Below are 14,558 nucleotides of genomic sequence, written 5' to 3' on the forward strand. Positions count from 1 at the left end.
TTTTGTCAGGTATCAATATGCTATTGGCTTTTCGTCTCACTGTAGATTTTTATCCTATTGTTTTGTGATAAGGAACAGGATACTGTTCAAATTGCGGTGTTCATCTTGCTTTACTAGAGTAGAGCCCATCTGTACAAAAGGTTGAGCAGTGCCTTGAACAAAAGTTAGCACAAAGTTATCCTGTGGAAAGTAAGTTAGCAGGTTATCATGGAAAATAGGAAGCACAGGAAAAATTAAGTGCAGATGCCTCAGAAATTATCAGAATAACATACGGATGAATATTGGGAAAAGATGAATCATGGAATGAGGCAAAAGGCAATAACAGAACTTGTAGAATTAAATTGTTGCAATTAGAATGAAGAGGAAGAAAAACAGCTAGTAGAAAAGGAGAATGAAGAACACTTTCACTTTTCTAGAAAAAAACTCCTATCTAGATAACATAAGTTTAAATAAAATTAAGTGAAGGGCAGAATAAGAAGAGAACAGTTTAAGGACCATTTAGAAAATGTAGACACATTTAAAGGAACAGGGCCTAATTAAGTTCACATTAATGTTCTTAAACTGAAGCAGTCGATGAACTATTAGCAATTATCTACAAGAAATTCTGGAGAACAAGGGAGGTCTCAGATGACTGGGCAAGGTCACATGTAATAACTGTCTCAAAAACTGGAGAAAAGAGGACCCAAGGAATTACACAAATATCTATGTATGTAGTTTGTCCCCTCAGACTAGGAAAATTATATGCTTTATCTTCCTTTACAATGGAATATCCTTGAACATCTTTACCTAAAAGTATCCTAAGTCCTGACAAAAAAAGCATGATAGTTGTCCAGAAAAGAAAATCAATGAGCTATCAACATTTTTAAAGTACAAGCAAATCCTGTGTAATAGAATTGTAAAACCAACACTGATCCTAAGCAAAGTAATGGAACAGCCAACACAAGAGTCTATTTCAAAAGGGTTAAAAGACAAAAATATAATTACCACCAGTTAACACTGTTTTATGGAAAATTGGCCATGTCATACAAACAATATGATTTTCAGATTATAAACTTGGTTGACACAATATATTTGGACTTCTTTCAACCATTTAAATTAGTAACACATGGCATGCTAATTAAGAATTGGCATGATAGAAAATTAATTTACCGCAAATTAAATGGATTGAAATTATATAATTATAGTATTTCAAAGCATAAATGCAAATAAAGAACTATCGATAGACAATAGAACAGCTTCAATTAGCTTAATATATATTATTTGAGCCCAATCCTAACAATTTGTTACACAAATATTACAGCAAACTAGGTAAAAGATATTGCCACAGCATTTTTAATATGCTGTAGCCCTGTGACATATAGGTGTGCATGTCTTCTTGGGCATAAGTTTCCACGTAAGTACTGCTTTTTCTCATACTCTTACAGAAAACAAAACAATACTAAAAAAAAAAAAAATTTAAAAAAATTTCAAGCCTATGGTAGCTGAGAATTTTGTAAAATAAAATCGTAGGAGCTTCAAGATTGGTATGCTTCTAATGCAGGTTATAGAAGCAGTAAGCACTCAAATAAAAAATATTAGCTTTGCAAGTTATCCAAGGATAAGGCTAAAGAGAGAGAAAGATACCTTGGTAGTAGTATTTGGAATGGGAAAGGTGATTACACTGCAATCAAATGTACTGTGTGTGCAGTGTGGACATCTAAATAACTTAATTTTACTTTATTATATTTCAATAAAGGAACAAGAAGGAGGAAGTATTGTTCCAAAAATATTCTTCTGAAGGGAAAAAAAAAAAGGAAAAAAAAAGAGAAAACATCTTTAGGCTCTATGTTCCTATACTCTGCTCTTGCAGGACAAATTCTGCACTCCAGTGTTTGTATCAGTCCAGCAACTTTTAGTGGTTTTTGGGGATGCACAATTTCCCAAGATCTCAGAGTTTCTCACTTTGATCACCTTTGAGACTTTATTGTATGTGCACCTCTCTCAGCTTGGCGAGACTGGAATGTTTGCTAAAGAGGATGAGTTATGAGATAGACCAAACTCCTCTCTCTCAGCAATTGTGAATCCAAAATTAAGGGGGTCTAATCGAGGAAGTGTGGAAAAAAGAAGAAATAACAACCCTTTATTAAAAGATATATGGTATGTTGGGAAGGAGAGTAACAGAACACAAAAAAAAACAATAGTCCTGTACCCAAAAAGTCCCCTTCAAACAAAAGAAACAGTCTGAGTACTTCTCTGTCTTTAGCGCAGTTCTAATCACGGTTGGCGGGGGCACTGTTGGATCACTGGAGGTGCAGAGCCTGCAGTTCTCCGTCGTGGCCTGCAGGGGGCACTGTTGGGCTCTGGCAGCCACCACGTGGGGGGTCTTGGGGGAGGGTCTTGGATCATGGAAGAAGCTGAAAAAATGGGGACCCTTCCCCCAGTGGAAGAAGAGGAAAAAAAAAAAAGCCAACCCCATGGAACTCACTGTTGTTCTTGGATGACGGTGTTTCAAGTCTCCTCCCTTTCTCCCAGTGAGCACAAAACTCTCAGATGAAAACACAGCAGGTTTGGGCTGGAGGCAAGGGCAGCTTGCAAGCCAGCCGAGGCCAGTGGTCAGGGCTGACCAGGTCGGGAGCCAGAAAAACCGGCCTCAAGGCTTTTTCTCCAAAATGCCTGCACACAGACCCCGTCTCCCTTCCAGAGAGAGACCCAAAAACTGTCTTCTCCTTTGTGAGGAGGGCCAGCTATGGAATCCAAACTTCTACCCCCTCACTCCAGTCTTCGATGGACCACCAGTTAGGAATGGGGCTCTGCCAGCTAGATCTTTTGTAAAGTTAATCACCCCCCCTCCCCTCTTCCCATTCGAACTCCATCTTTCTTACAGTGGAGCAGGGGAAGAAAAAATTCCCCCCTTGGATTTATAACCTATAACAGCACCCTTTCAAGCTACAGAGAAGTTCCTGCTATTCTTATCTATATCTTGTAGGATCACAATTTTTTTGCCATGCCTCTTTCCTTATTGACTCAGTCCCCTTGGCCACCTGAGAGTTCTGGTATGTGATTAAGATACACTCTCTCTCTCTTTCTAAAGTTGCTGACATGACTAAGGCTTTAACAACAAGACTTTTTCCTCCCTAATTTAATACACTTTCTGAGGAACATAAGCTAGCACAAAAGTACTCTGGAGAAAAATACAGGAAGTCTCACATCTTAGAATTGAATCTGGAAGACATTTCATGTAAACATACCAAAACAGTGCGTACCTACCTGTATATGTAAATATTTGGTAGGGATATTATAGATATAAGAAAGAAAAAAACATGCAAATAAAATTCATGTGGTCTTTTCAGTGAGAGCAATCAAACCCTTGAAATTTCACAGAAGCATGTTAGAGAGTATTCACAAGCATTAACTGTCTATTTGACTTTGAATACATAGACTGAACTTCTCAGTATTAAAATTTCATTCATCATCTTGGTTTTCCACCTATTCATCCAGAAGAAAAAGAAAGGACAGGTTGAGTTATGATAGGGATTCAACAGTATTGGGGGTTTTTTGATGAAAAAAAGCCTCCCTCTGAGTATTGCTAGTCTGTGGAAGTTAACTGCACAAACCTATTTTAGAAGATCCATTTTCTAGTAGATGTCATCAGTTCTTTACTATTAGAATAAAACTGAGTTTTCAGAAGTGTCTAGATGCAAAAGAGAGCATGCAAGCACACACAATACTAAAATATTTTTGCAGCTTTTCATTAACCTCATTCAGCAATCCTCACATATAATAACACGTCTGAATGGATTTTATTTTTATATGCTATCATATATATCATGAGAAATTAAATGCACGAAATCTAAAATTTGTTCTTGATAATGTTTTAGATTAGGAACTATTGTTTTTCTCAAACTTCATAACAACATAAATATTTCATCTCAAAGATTTCATCTGAATAACCATAACCACCTTTAATCTAAATTGCTAATAAAACAGGAGAGCAATTTAAAAAGGTTGCTCTGGAGGATATGCTGACTTTGTAACAGGTGGAGGTGTTCGTATGTCAAATCAATTTTAGTCAAAGTGTGAAATTAATGTCTGTATATGAGCTGAATAGATAAATCACACCGTTGGTGAAAGGAAAAGGGAAAGAAAAAAAATATTGAAGAACTTTGAAGAATTCTTTACTGAAATAAATCAGTTCTACAGAGGATGTTACTAATAGACATCTGTATGTGTTGAAATTAAAATATTCAACTGTTGCTTAATATTTCCCATAGCTTTTACTTTAGTAACAGCTATCAGTATTAATTGTGTTTTGAAAAGTATTTGAGGTTTAAATATAATGCTTCATTTGAAATCATGTGACATTAGGAATTATTTCCATTTGGCACTTAGTAATCAACCACGACATTTAAAAAAATTCAGTAAATGCTATAATGAAGGCACAAGTTTTGCAGATACTGTTTAATTACCCAAACCTGACCATCTTTTTTCTTTTCATGATATAACTACTAGAAGAAAAGATACCAATAGGCACCAAAATTCTTAATGCTGTAATTGATTTTAATTAGATGACACTAGGAATCTAGTTTAGCTTAAAAAAATATAAAAATGGATATGAACAAGAAATTCCAGATCTTAAAACAATTATAATAACAGCTAAAATGAATCTACTATATAAAAATACAATTATGAGTGTTGTACAAAACTCCAGTAGACCGTTTCTAAAGCACCAGTTTTACTAAGTAAATTTACACACTTTACTGGGAATTAGCAGAGTTGGAGGTGCTCTACAGTGACCTGGATAATAATCAGGACTCCAAGGATTTGGATGAAATCCAGTGCAGGTGAAAGCTTGTATGGAGCGCACTGATGCCATACACCAACACCCTGGTGTTAAAGGACTGGGCAAACACTGAGGCACCAATTGTATATATCCTGGTCTACCAGCTCCAGCAATTCAAAGAGAATCTCTATCCCCTCTTCTCCTCAACCCTATGGGCTTGCATCTCAGCTATGAAAAGACTGTCCCACCAGGTCTGGTGTCGAAGGAAATGTGGAGAATCTCTCTCCTTCCTTGTCCCTACTGGGCTTAAACACAACACACATGTACACACACACTTTTCCCTAACTAGAAAGAGAGACACAACTATGGACACTAAAGTCACATGGACAAGTAGAAGTACTTGCTCAAGTGTACCACTGCCCTCAGACTGCTGCAGTTTAATCCTCCTGAGAGGATTTGCATTCTTCTTTCAAAGATTAAGCTGCAGTTATGAAAAGTCAAAATGTCACTGAAGGAGAATCCTCACATAGATTACTTAGCTAAATCTGTATTTTAAGTTTATTGTACTTTGTTAATTTTAACATTCCTGAACATCTCCTTGCAGATGTAACAGACATTTTCAGAAAATAAAGGTAACTCCTATTCCCGGGGTTTTATCACTGCCTTTGATCAAAACAACAGTTTTTCTAACTGGGTGTATCTTAAAAATCAGAACACGATCTTTTTGTAATATAACACTAAATATAAGTTAAGTAAAACTCACTGAATTCATTTTGTGGTATGCAATGTATTCTAATACATATAAAAGAAAGCCACAATATGAAAAAATTTGGGTAAATTTTGAGGTGAGAGATTATTCAGATTCTTTGAAATTCTACTAATATGTGAAAAACACTTTATATATTTATAAATGCATATATATATATTTTTAAATGGCTACCATAAAGTCTTAACTGGAAGCAGGATTTTATGTACAGTGTTTTAAGGTCACCTTAGCCTTTTCTTCAGCTTGTATTTAATATTTTATTTATCAAAAAGATCTGTTAATATACTGACATTATGCATATATATGCACAGAAATTCTGCGAGGGTTAAAGTTTGACTCAAAAAATAGTGTGTTTTTTGAGGTTCCAGATAAATATTCGCTTCAAAAAAAATTACAATGATATTGCATTTTGTCTTAGAGAAGCAAATTAAATATTTATCAAGACTATTAAAACAATGTTTTCTTCAAAGTTTATTGACTTCAGGGATAACTTATCAGTTCTCACAGCTTATTCACACATTTATTCAGATAGATATACTTAAAAAAGTCATCAATATTAGAATTTTTGGACTTGGTAGTGTTAGGTTAACTGTTATACTCAACAATATTAAGGGTCATTTCCAACCTAAATGTTTCTATGACTCCATCAATACAGCCCAAGGTATGTCAGCCATCATATCATTTAATTAATTCTTTCATTACTGTTGCAGAAAGGTTGGCTACTTAAAATGACATAGATAGGAAAATAAAGCTTAAACTAAGTGACAGCACTGGTGAGGCAATATGAACAACTGACTTATTGCTCATTTAAAATCAAGTGTTTGATTTTTAAAACCATACTGTGGGTGTCATGCATCAAAAGGCTCCAAAACTAAAGGGCAATATAATTCTCATGATTTGATCTTTGTAGCAAAAAATATAGAAAACTGGTACAAAATTAAAATACTTTGATAAGAATTTATCATAGTCTTATTCAAAAGAAAAAACCATAACATCTATCTGTTGCTTACTAACTGTGATGTATTTTTCTGTCTGACTATCATTTGCAGAAAACTTACAAATGAATGGAGGATGTTTAAGAATGCCAATCAATCTCAGCCATAGATATTAGCAGGAGATTTTGAGTACATGCACCACTTTATGAATTAAATAAAGCAAATTACTAAAATAGAATTATTTTGGCTTAAAGAGTGAAAAGACTATCTTCTAAGGTAATGTCAGTGGAAAATTAAGTTTATGGTGCATACACTGTGGTGTTTTCTATATTAAAAAAAACAGAAGAAAGTTTTAACTGGTAAAAGAACCAAATGGCTTTAACATATGAAAATATTCACATAAAACATGACACATATTTATTGTCTATCCTCCAAAAGCACACACTTTTATAATGCCTGAATTATAACACACAGGAACAAAATACAAAAAGAAAACTTTATATACATGAAATAGATGAAAGGTAGAGAAAAGCTTAGAGCAAAATCAGAAACTTAAAGTTTTCATTGAATGACTTATGAGTTGTTTTCTTTCCAAGCATTACACTGTACATAATGATTTTGCTGTGTGCACATCCAATTGAGTCCTAAAAAATCATAATTCCTATAATTTCTTTCAGCACAGGTTTTATCAAGTCTCCAAGTAGTATCAAAGTTTTATATCAATACTGGTAGTGCAATCACATTTATAAGGTAGTTGTGTGTTTGTAAAAAACTGCACTGATTTAAGGTTTACTGATTACTGTAGCTGTATGCAAAAAGACATCTGAGCATCTGAAATATGTTTTTGAAAGTATTTTTTCTACTAGTCTCATGAGGAAAGAAGAATCATATTCCACACAATCACAATGATGAGCTTAAAGTTTAACCATTTTCAGCTGCTTGCAGGGCCTGATATACTTCCTGACATCTCCAGAAATTCTTAATAACTTCAAATTATATAAAATGCTAGGATTATATCACTGAGTCACCAGATTTCTTTTATAACACTTTTATGAACTAAAGAATAGGCTAGTGAAATAACTTAATTAACTTATATAACCACATAAAGGCAGAAATAAAAATGAGTTCTAAACAGGCCAAAAAACAGATGTTGTTATACTGGTTATCAAGAAGTCTAAAAGTCAAAACATTAAATATATTCATTAGACTGACAGGTCTACAGGGTTGATTGGGAGAAAAATCTCAAGCATAATAAAATTCTAAAACGTTCACATCTAAAAGTTCAAGCTGACTGTCATCTGCTTTTGCGTCAGTGTGATATAGTGGACAGGACCACAAGCAAGGAAGAGACCAGGGGGTCCTGGTCAGTGGCAGTGCCCTGGCAGCCAGGAGGGCCAATCGTGTGCTGGGGGGGCATCAAGCACAGCATCACCAGCTGGTAGAAGGAGGGGATTGCCCCACTCTGCTCTGCACTGGGGCAGCCTCACCTTGAATATCGTGTGCAGGTTTGGGCAGTGCAATACAAAAAAGAAATTAAGCTGTTAGAGAGTGTCCAAAGGAGGGCAATGAAGATGGTGAAGGGCTTGGAGGAGAAGCCGTAAGAGTAGTGACTGAAGTTACTTATCTGTTCAGCCTGGAGGAGACTGAGATCTTATCACACTCCACAACTTCCTCATGAGGGGAAGAGGAGGGACAGGCACTGATCTCTTCTCTGTGGTGACCAGTGACAGGACACGAGGGAATGGCCTGAAGTTGTGTCAGTGGAGGTTTAGGTTGGATATTAGAAAAAGATTCTTCACCCAGAGGGTGGTTGGGCGCTGGAACAAGCTCTTCAGGGAAGTGGTCACAGCATCAAGCCTGACAGATTTCAAGAAACATTTGGATCATACTCTCAGGCACATGGTGTCACTCTTGGGGATGACCCTGTGCAGGGCTAAGGGTTGGACTTGATGATCCTTGTGGTTCCCTTCCAAGTCAGCATATTGTGTGATTCTGTGATTCTGTGAAGCAGCCTAGTGATCAGCTGTCTGCACGATCCACCTTGGACTTAAAAGCCATAAAGAACCTATTTTTAGATATGGCACACTCATAACATGAGTGGAATAAGACAAAGTCAGGCACATTATTCACCTTATCAATCCTTTTTTTTGGCTGCAACTGTGACCTAACATGACTGTTTGATATTGTTGCAAGGCCTAAAGTCATATTATCATGCTACATTATCCTGACCAGGATATGCATGGCAATGACTATGTCTAACTCATCCATCTAAGAGGTAAATGCATGCTTCAATCAATATTAAGAAATGGCATAAACCAAATTTTTCTGTTGATTCAAATCTGTCCAAAATATTGCATCTGATCACATATGCTGGGCAAGTTTGGGCATGAATGGCCCACTTATGGTCAAAACAAAATCAAAATGCAGCCCAAGCAGAAAACTAACTGGGAAAAAAAAAAGTGCATGAATAAAGAATTACTTTAATTACCAACTCTTTACCCATTTTATCTGAAAAAAATCCTGCCTGAGGCCATGACCAGCACTGAATTGCAAAAAAATCTTGCTTGGAAAAGTATGGTCTTAGAATGCCATTGGTAGAAACATACTTTTTTGGTGTTACAAGACCAACCTGTGACCTCAAAGTGGTGGTATGCTGATATTAATTTTCTTTTTGTCACTTTATGCATGTTATATCTATTAAATGTATGTATCATGTTGTTCTTTATATATATAGTACCCAAAACTAGCCAGATTTGAGAGTGATTGCATGGTAGGACTGGCATTTAGGTTAGAGGTTAAAAAAATTTATTTCAGTAAATAGTTTATTCATTCAAAACCAGTACTTTTGGTGAACCTGAACCAATTTAATCAGAGTGCTTAGAAGATACTAGGCCCTGTTCTAATGCATATTTAAAATTTATTCAGACTGAAGCAACTTCAACAGGGGAGATTGGCAACAATCTTCATAATAACCATATGAAGATTGGCAACAATCTTCATAATAACCATCAGCAAGTTCACATTATTCTTTCAGGAGATGACATACAAGGATATCAGATATGTCCCTTGTGTGGAAAAATACACTGAGGTCTTTCATAACCTTACTAAATACCCAGGTAAAAGGAAAAATTATATTAGAAATAACTGGAACTTACAGTCCATTTTCTTAATTCCTTTACTTTCTAAATAGGTCTATTGCAAAAATTCTGAAAGCTGTCTTAACAATGGCCTAAATACTGTATTTTTTACACTAAATAAGTTTCCTTCTCATTTCTCTTGGTTGAAAAATCTATTTTTAAAGCAGCACTCTATATACAAGTATTCACTTAGAAATGTTAGTGGTTTTTATCATGAAATCTCAGCTGTGAAACACATAATATAATTTTGTTTTCTTTGTCTTTAGTTTATGAAAACGTGTGGAGTAACACCTGGGCTTCTTGGCTTCGGTAAAGAAAATTGTCATAGATTATAATGAGAAGAAGATTTCAATATAGATCCTTTGATACACTTAGGTGTGGTATTACAATATAGCTCGTTCTTCAAGGACAGAACAATTTAAATTTCTGGCCTTTTCACAGAAAAGATGCTTTCAGAGGATTCTTTCAGAAATGTATTAAACCATTCTGTTAAGATATCTGGGATCTATAACAAAGAATGAGGGACTTTCAGATATGGTCTATAAAATAACTTCTTAAAGAAAAAGTAACCACAGGTGCAGATTAATCTTCAGGATTGTTTGGTTTTTTTATGGGTTAATAACTTTCTGTTATAGCAATAATAATATGGTTCTAATATAGTTTAGACAGTTTAGCATCAAAGTCCAGGTTTCCTGTAGTGTCTTGCATTTTACTTATTAATAATTCAAGTGCATTATTATGCAATGCAATACATATAGGTAATGCTTAAATTATTTTTGTCTTTATAATACATGACAACTCATGATGACTGGCAGAAAAGATATCAAGGTAACTATTGTATTTTCTAACATAGTAGCTGTTTGTCAGATTTTTTTTTATTACCATCTATGTTTCCATAGCTCACCTTCCACTGCACACTGTGATAGAAGCACAGTGTTATTCCTCTGTATTCCAAACTGTTTCTAGTAACTACCTCTTGAAGATGTATTAATGAAATCTTTCTTGTGATCCAACTTTTGGAGAACTGCACTGTACAGTCTAAGAAGCCTGATTAATTAAGCAGACTACAGAATTTTCTTAAGGTAAATATCAACTGTATTCAAAATCAAGAAATTTGAGTAGTGAGAATACAGATAGCCCTACATATTTCTGACATTAACATGTTTCTGAAGATGAGACAAAGAAGAAGCATAAAAATATGGAAGAATTACTCCTCCCTTAATCCCTTAGGCAAACTGTAAACAGGATTAAATTTACTATTCACGCACAAAATCTCTCATGCATATCAGTTCATTTACAGGCATCATTTCATGCCATTTTGCGTGGACATACTAATAATGTAGGGTAGGTGGATTGCATCATTACAATGCTTCTCTAAAAATTAAAGTGAGATGAATTCAGATAAAACAACAATTTTCTATAAACTATGACACTATTTAAATAGTAATATAAAAAAAATCTTACTGTAATAGATAAAAAGCCAAGATTCAGTTGGTAAATTGTAAAATATTGCCCAAGATGGTGAGGAATCATGTTGTAATCCTGAGTAAACTCAGATTTTATGGTAAAAAAAGATCGAAATAAGAATGCCCTTTACTTCGTCTCTATAGAACATGCATAACCCATCAAAATCTACAGTTTGCCTTCTTTTTAGGTAGCTGCTATCACAAAGACAGTGTCCTCAAGGTTATATGCCACAGACCATTAACTTTCTCACAATTAAAATGAAATTCTATTTTTATACAGGTTCTTTGACTGCTAAACAAAGGGGAAGAAGAATCATTGAGGCATCTTGTGACAGAATAGAGGTTTAAACTTCACAGTTATCCTAAAGTAGGAGGTATATTTAGAGTGCAGATGGATAAAAGTTTTGTCAACAATAAAAGATGAGAAAATTCTAATAAAACTAATAAGAGCATTGATATGAAAGAACAAAGTTATAGTTCACCTTTGTATTAAGATGTTTACTATACTTCTGAGATTGCAAACATTTCATACTTTACAATTCTGAAATTAACTACCAAAACTTGAAAAAAACCCCCACAAAATAACTCACACCTGGTTGTAAGACTGAAAACTAGATTCTAACTGTCAAATGATAAAAATATACTTCATAAGAGAGATCCCACTGCTACTGCAAAATTCATAGTGTATACTTCAGGTCAGAAAGTCCTCAGAAGTAAGAGGCTGAACTCCACAAATAAAATCTTTGTTAGACAAATACAGAAATGAAAACAGCTGAATTCATATTAAAAATACCAGAAAGAAATTATGATGAAGTTCATAATTTTGGTTTGAGGAAATAAAGTGCCAGATACATAACTTTTGCCAATACTCTCCACTATATAATCAGTTTCCACTTTATGTAGTTCACAAATGGATTCTATAAAGACAATATATTGTCTTAATAAACATGGACTCTAGAAATGACACAAGTACAAAGACAAAACCATCAAAGAAGGGGTGAGAAGAGATAGGATTAATTTGGACAGAGTTGTTATTGTCCTCAGGCAATACAACACACTTGAGCTCTGTAACTATAAGGGCTGAATATGTGGCACCACATCTTATGATTTCTTAATATCTTAGCCATAGAAATACTATAGCCCTGCGTCGGCTTTTTCACTCATAGCTCTGCAACATCCCACTTAAGTAATTATGACGGTGTTTCAAGAGCCTCTGTGATTTTTCTTACTGTTCTCATATAGTTATCATCATGGCCATGGACCTGCAAACATCAGTAGTTTTGCTATGGAGGATTCTCATCAGAAGTGATTGCCACCCTCATGAGAATCATCCCTTGTTTCTCTTTCCTTCCTTTCCCCTTTTTCCTTCTTATTTTGTCGATTTCAGTTCATGTTAAAGAAAACCAAAACAAGGTTCATAAAAAAAGTAGATATTAATAATTTAAACACTCAATAAATATTATCCAACAATATATGCACACAGAAACCTAATCTCTGCATGTACACTTGATCTAATTAGCATGCTCCAATCAATGTCATGAGTGGGAATAACCAGTGGTTCAGCTGGAGTGAGTCCTAAAGAAAAATATACAGTTCTAGGGGGAAATTGTGGTGGAAATATAATCCTAAACACTGCCATTATCACCATCTGCTTCAATGGAGGGTCCACTAGTAGGAGAATATTGGTGTTTCTTGGTTGAACACTGGGAAACATTTTCCCTTCCTCTTCCTTTCAATGTTCACAACATGCCACCAGCCACAGACACCACTCGTAAAAACCTGGTCAGGCCAGCCTGTTTTAATGTCCTTAGTCCAATAAATGTACAGGTTGCTAAACTTGAAGTTGAGATCCACATAACTTTAAAGTCTTTATTTTGAGTGGTTTAGTGTTGAAACAGTAAGGTTTCTCAAGTGATATTTGGTGTTTCATCATGAAATTTTGGTGTTTCACCAGAAATAAAGTGTTTTATCTACAAGTGAAATGAAATACTTAGAAAGGGTGCTTCAGTTTCTGGAAAATGTTTAAGGAGAACTCCCACTCTTCTAGTTAAGTTACTTTTAGTTATTGAACAGTGAACAGTCTCTCAATGTTTTGCAACATATTTTGTATGAAAGTAATTTTGAAAAAAGTATTATCAAATAATTTTCATCATATGTGCCCATAATGAACTATTGAAAACAGTATTAAGTTATTTCCCTTATCCTGAAGGTGAACTAATTAACATGGAAATTAACCAAAAATGATGCCATATGTTAAAAAGTAACAGCTCTTTCTATCTGCAGGTCTATGCAACATATTAAAATGGAAATTATCAATACATGCATATGTACTAACAAATATTACGTATTTTTTAATAGGGTGAATCAACTTCAGAAAGTATTAAACTGCAGCACATAGTCAAAATAATTAAAGATGTTTATGTTGCAAAACTTCTCATCTCTTTGAGACAGAAGCAACATAAATGAGGCTAGGGTAATTTGGATCATTCTTTTTGAGTTAAATTTCCACAATCTTATACATCTTCTTAATTTCCATAGTCATATGCAATATCTCTGTTTTTGTTACATACTAATTTTGACCTAGGTCTGTGAATATTTTCAGTGAGGCATGAAAACATGTTTTGTAACTACCCCAATAAAGTCTTGGGAATATTAACCATAATTTTCAAATAGTATCCAATATGAGAAATTATACAGGTTAGCAGAATGTAAAATTTATGATCTTTCAAATATAATAGACATTTGTAGCTTCTATTGACCTCCCAGCAAAAAGCCTTAGAACAATAAATTTAATTTTTACTTGCAAATATTTTTAGTTATTTTTTGGGTATTTGCAAATCCATATCTTCATTAACCTTTAATTAACAAAAGAGACAGTATCAAAACTCTAAATTTGCAAAAGGACTAAATGTCTATCTGAAATAAATTTGTTGGAGTATAATGATGTAAGTTACTACATGAGTTTAAAATAGTTAATTTAACTCATACCTTGATAAATAGCTTTGAATCCTGGTGAGCCAATGCTGTCATCAGATTGTAAATGAAGCCACATCTGGTTGCTCATGCTCACAATAAGATCAGGAACACTAGATCCAGTGAGTCTGTATGTAGGATAAATGGTAGAGTCATTTGTAGAGGCATAAATTGCTATTACTATTATTACTACTACTGCTGCTACCACAAAACACAACCTTTTAAACTATTCACATATTATTTAGGCCTATTTGCAATATACTATTCTCATGTTCTTATCAGCTGTTTTTTGATAAAATTAACTATTCCACATGAATTAGAACAATGTGAAGTAACAGAAAAAATACATTTTGAATGAATGCATTCAACAATGTTTAAACACTTTTAATAAACCTGTTCCTACCTAAAGCTTTCCTTAAGTAATTAAGTGACTGCATGAATTAGTTTCCAACTATTTAGATTAGTATTGCTTTTTTTGTCATGTTTTCTGAAAGTGAAGGAAATTGCTCTACATGCCTTACA

At 34.4% G+C, this 14,558-nt stretch overlaps 1 protein-coding gene across 7 annotated transcripts in view; it reads right to left on the bottom strand.

Moving 5' to 3' along the window:
- The window catches only part of CSMD1 (CUB and Sushi multiple domains 1), a 1,090,193-nt gene that overhangs the window by 269,638 nt on the left and 805,997 nt on the right, over positions 1-14,558 (bottom strand). For all 7 annotated transcript variants that reach the window (XM_017814555.1, XM_017814556.1, XM_017814554.1 and 4 more), the window contains one exon: positions 14,052-14,164. In XM_017814555.1, the coding sequence (XP_017670044.1) occupies positions 14,052-14,164 (113 nt within the window). The remainder of the gene's footprint in view (positions 1-14,051; positions 14,165-14,558) is intronic.

This window comes from Lepidothrix coronata, unplaced genomic scaffold (genome assembly GCF_001604755.1).
Source record: "Lepidothrix coronata isolate B3197 unplaced genomic scaffold, Lepidothrix_coronata-1.0 Scaffold45, whole genome shotgun sequence".
Classification (NCBI taxonomy): domain Eukaryota; kingdom Metazoa; phylum Chordata; class Aves; order Passeriformes; family Pipridae; genus Lepidothrix; species Lepidothrix coronata.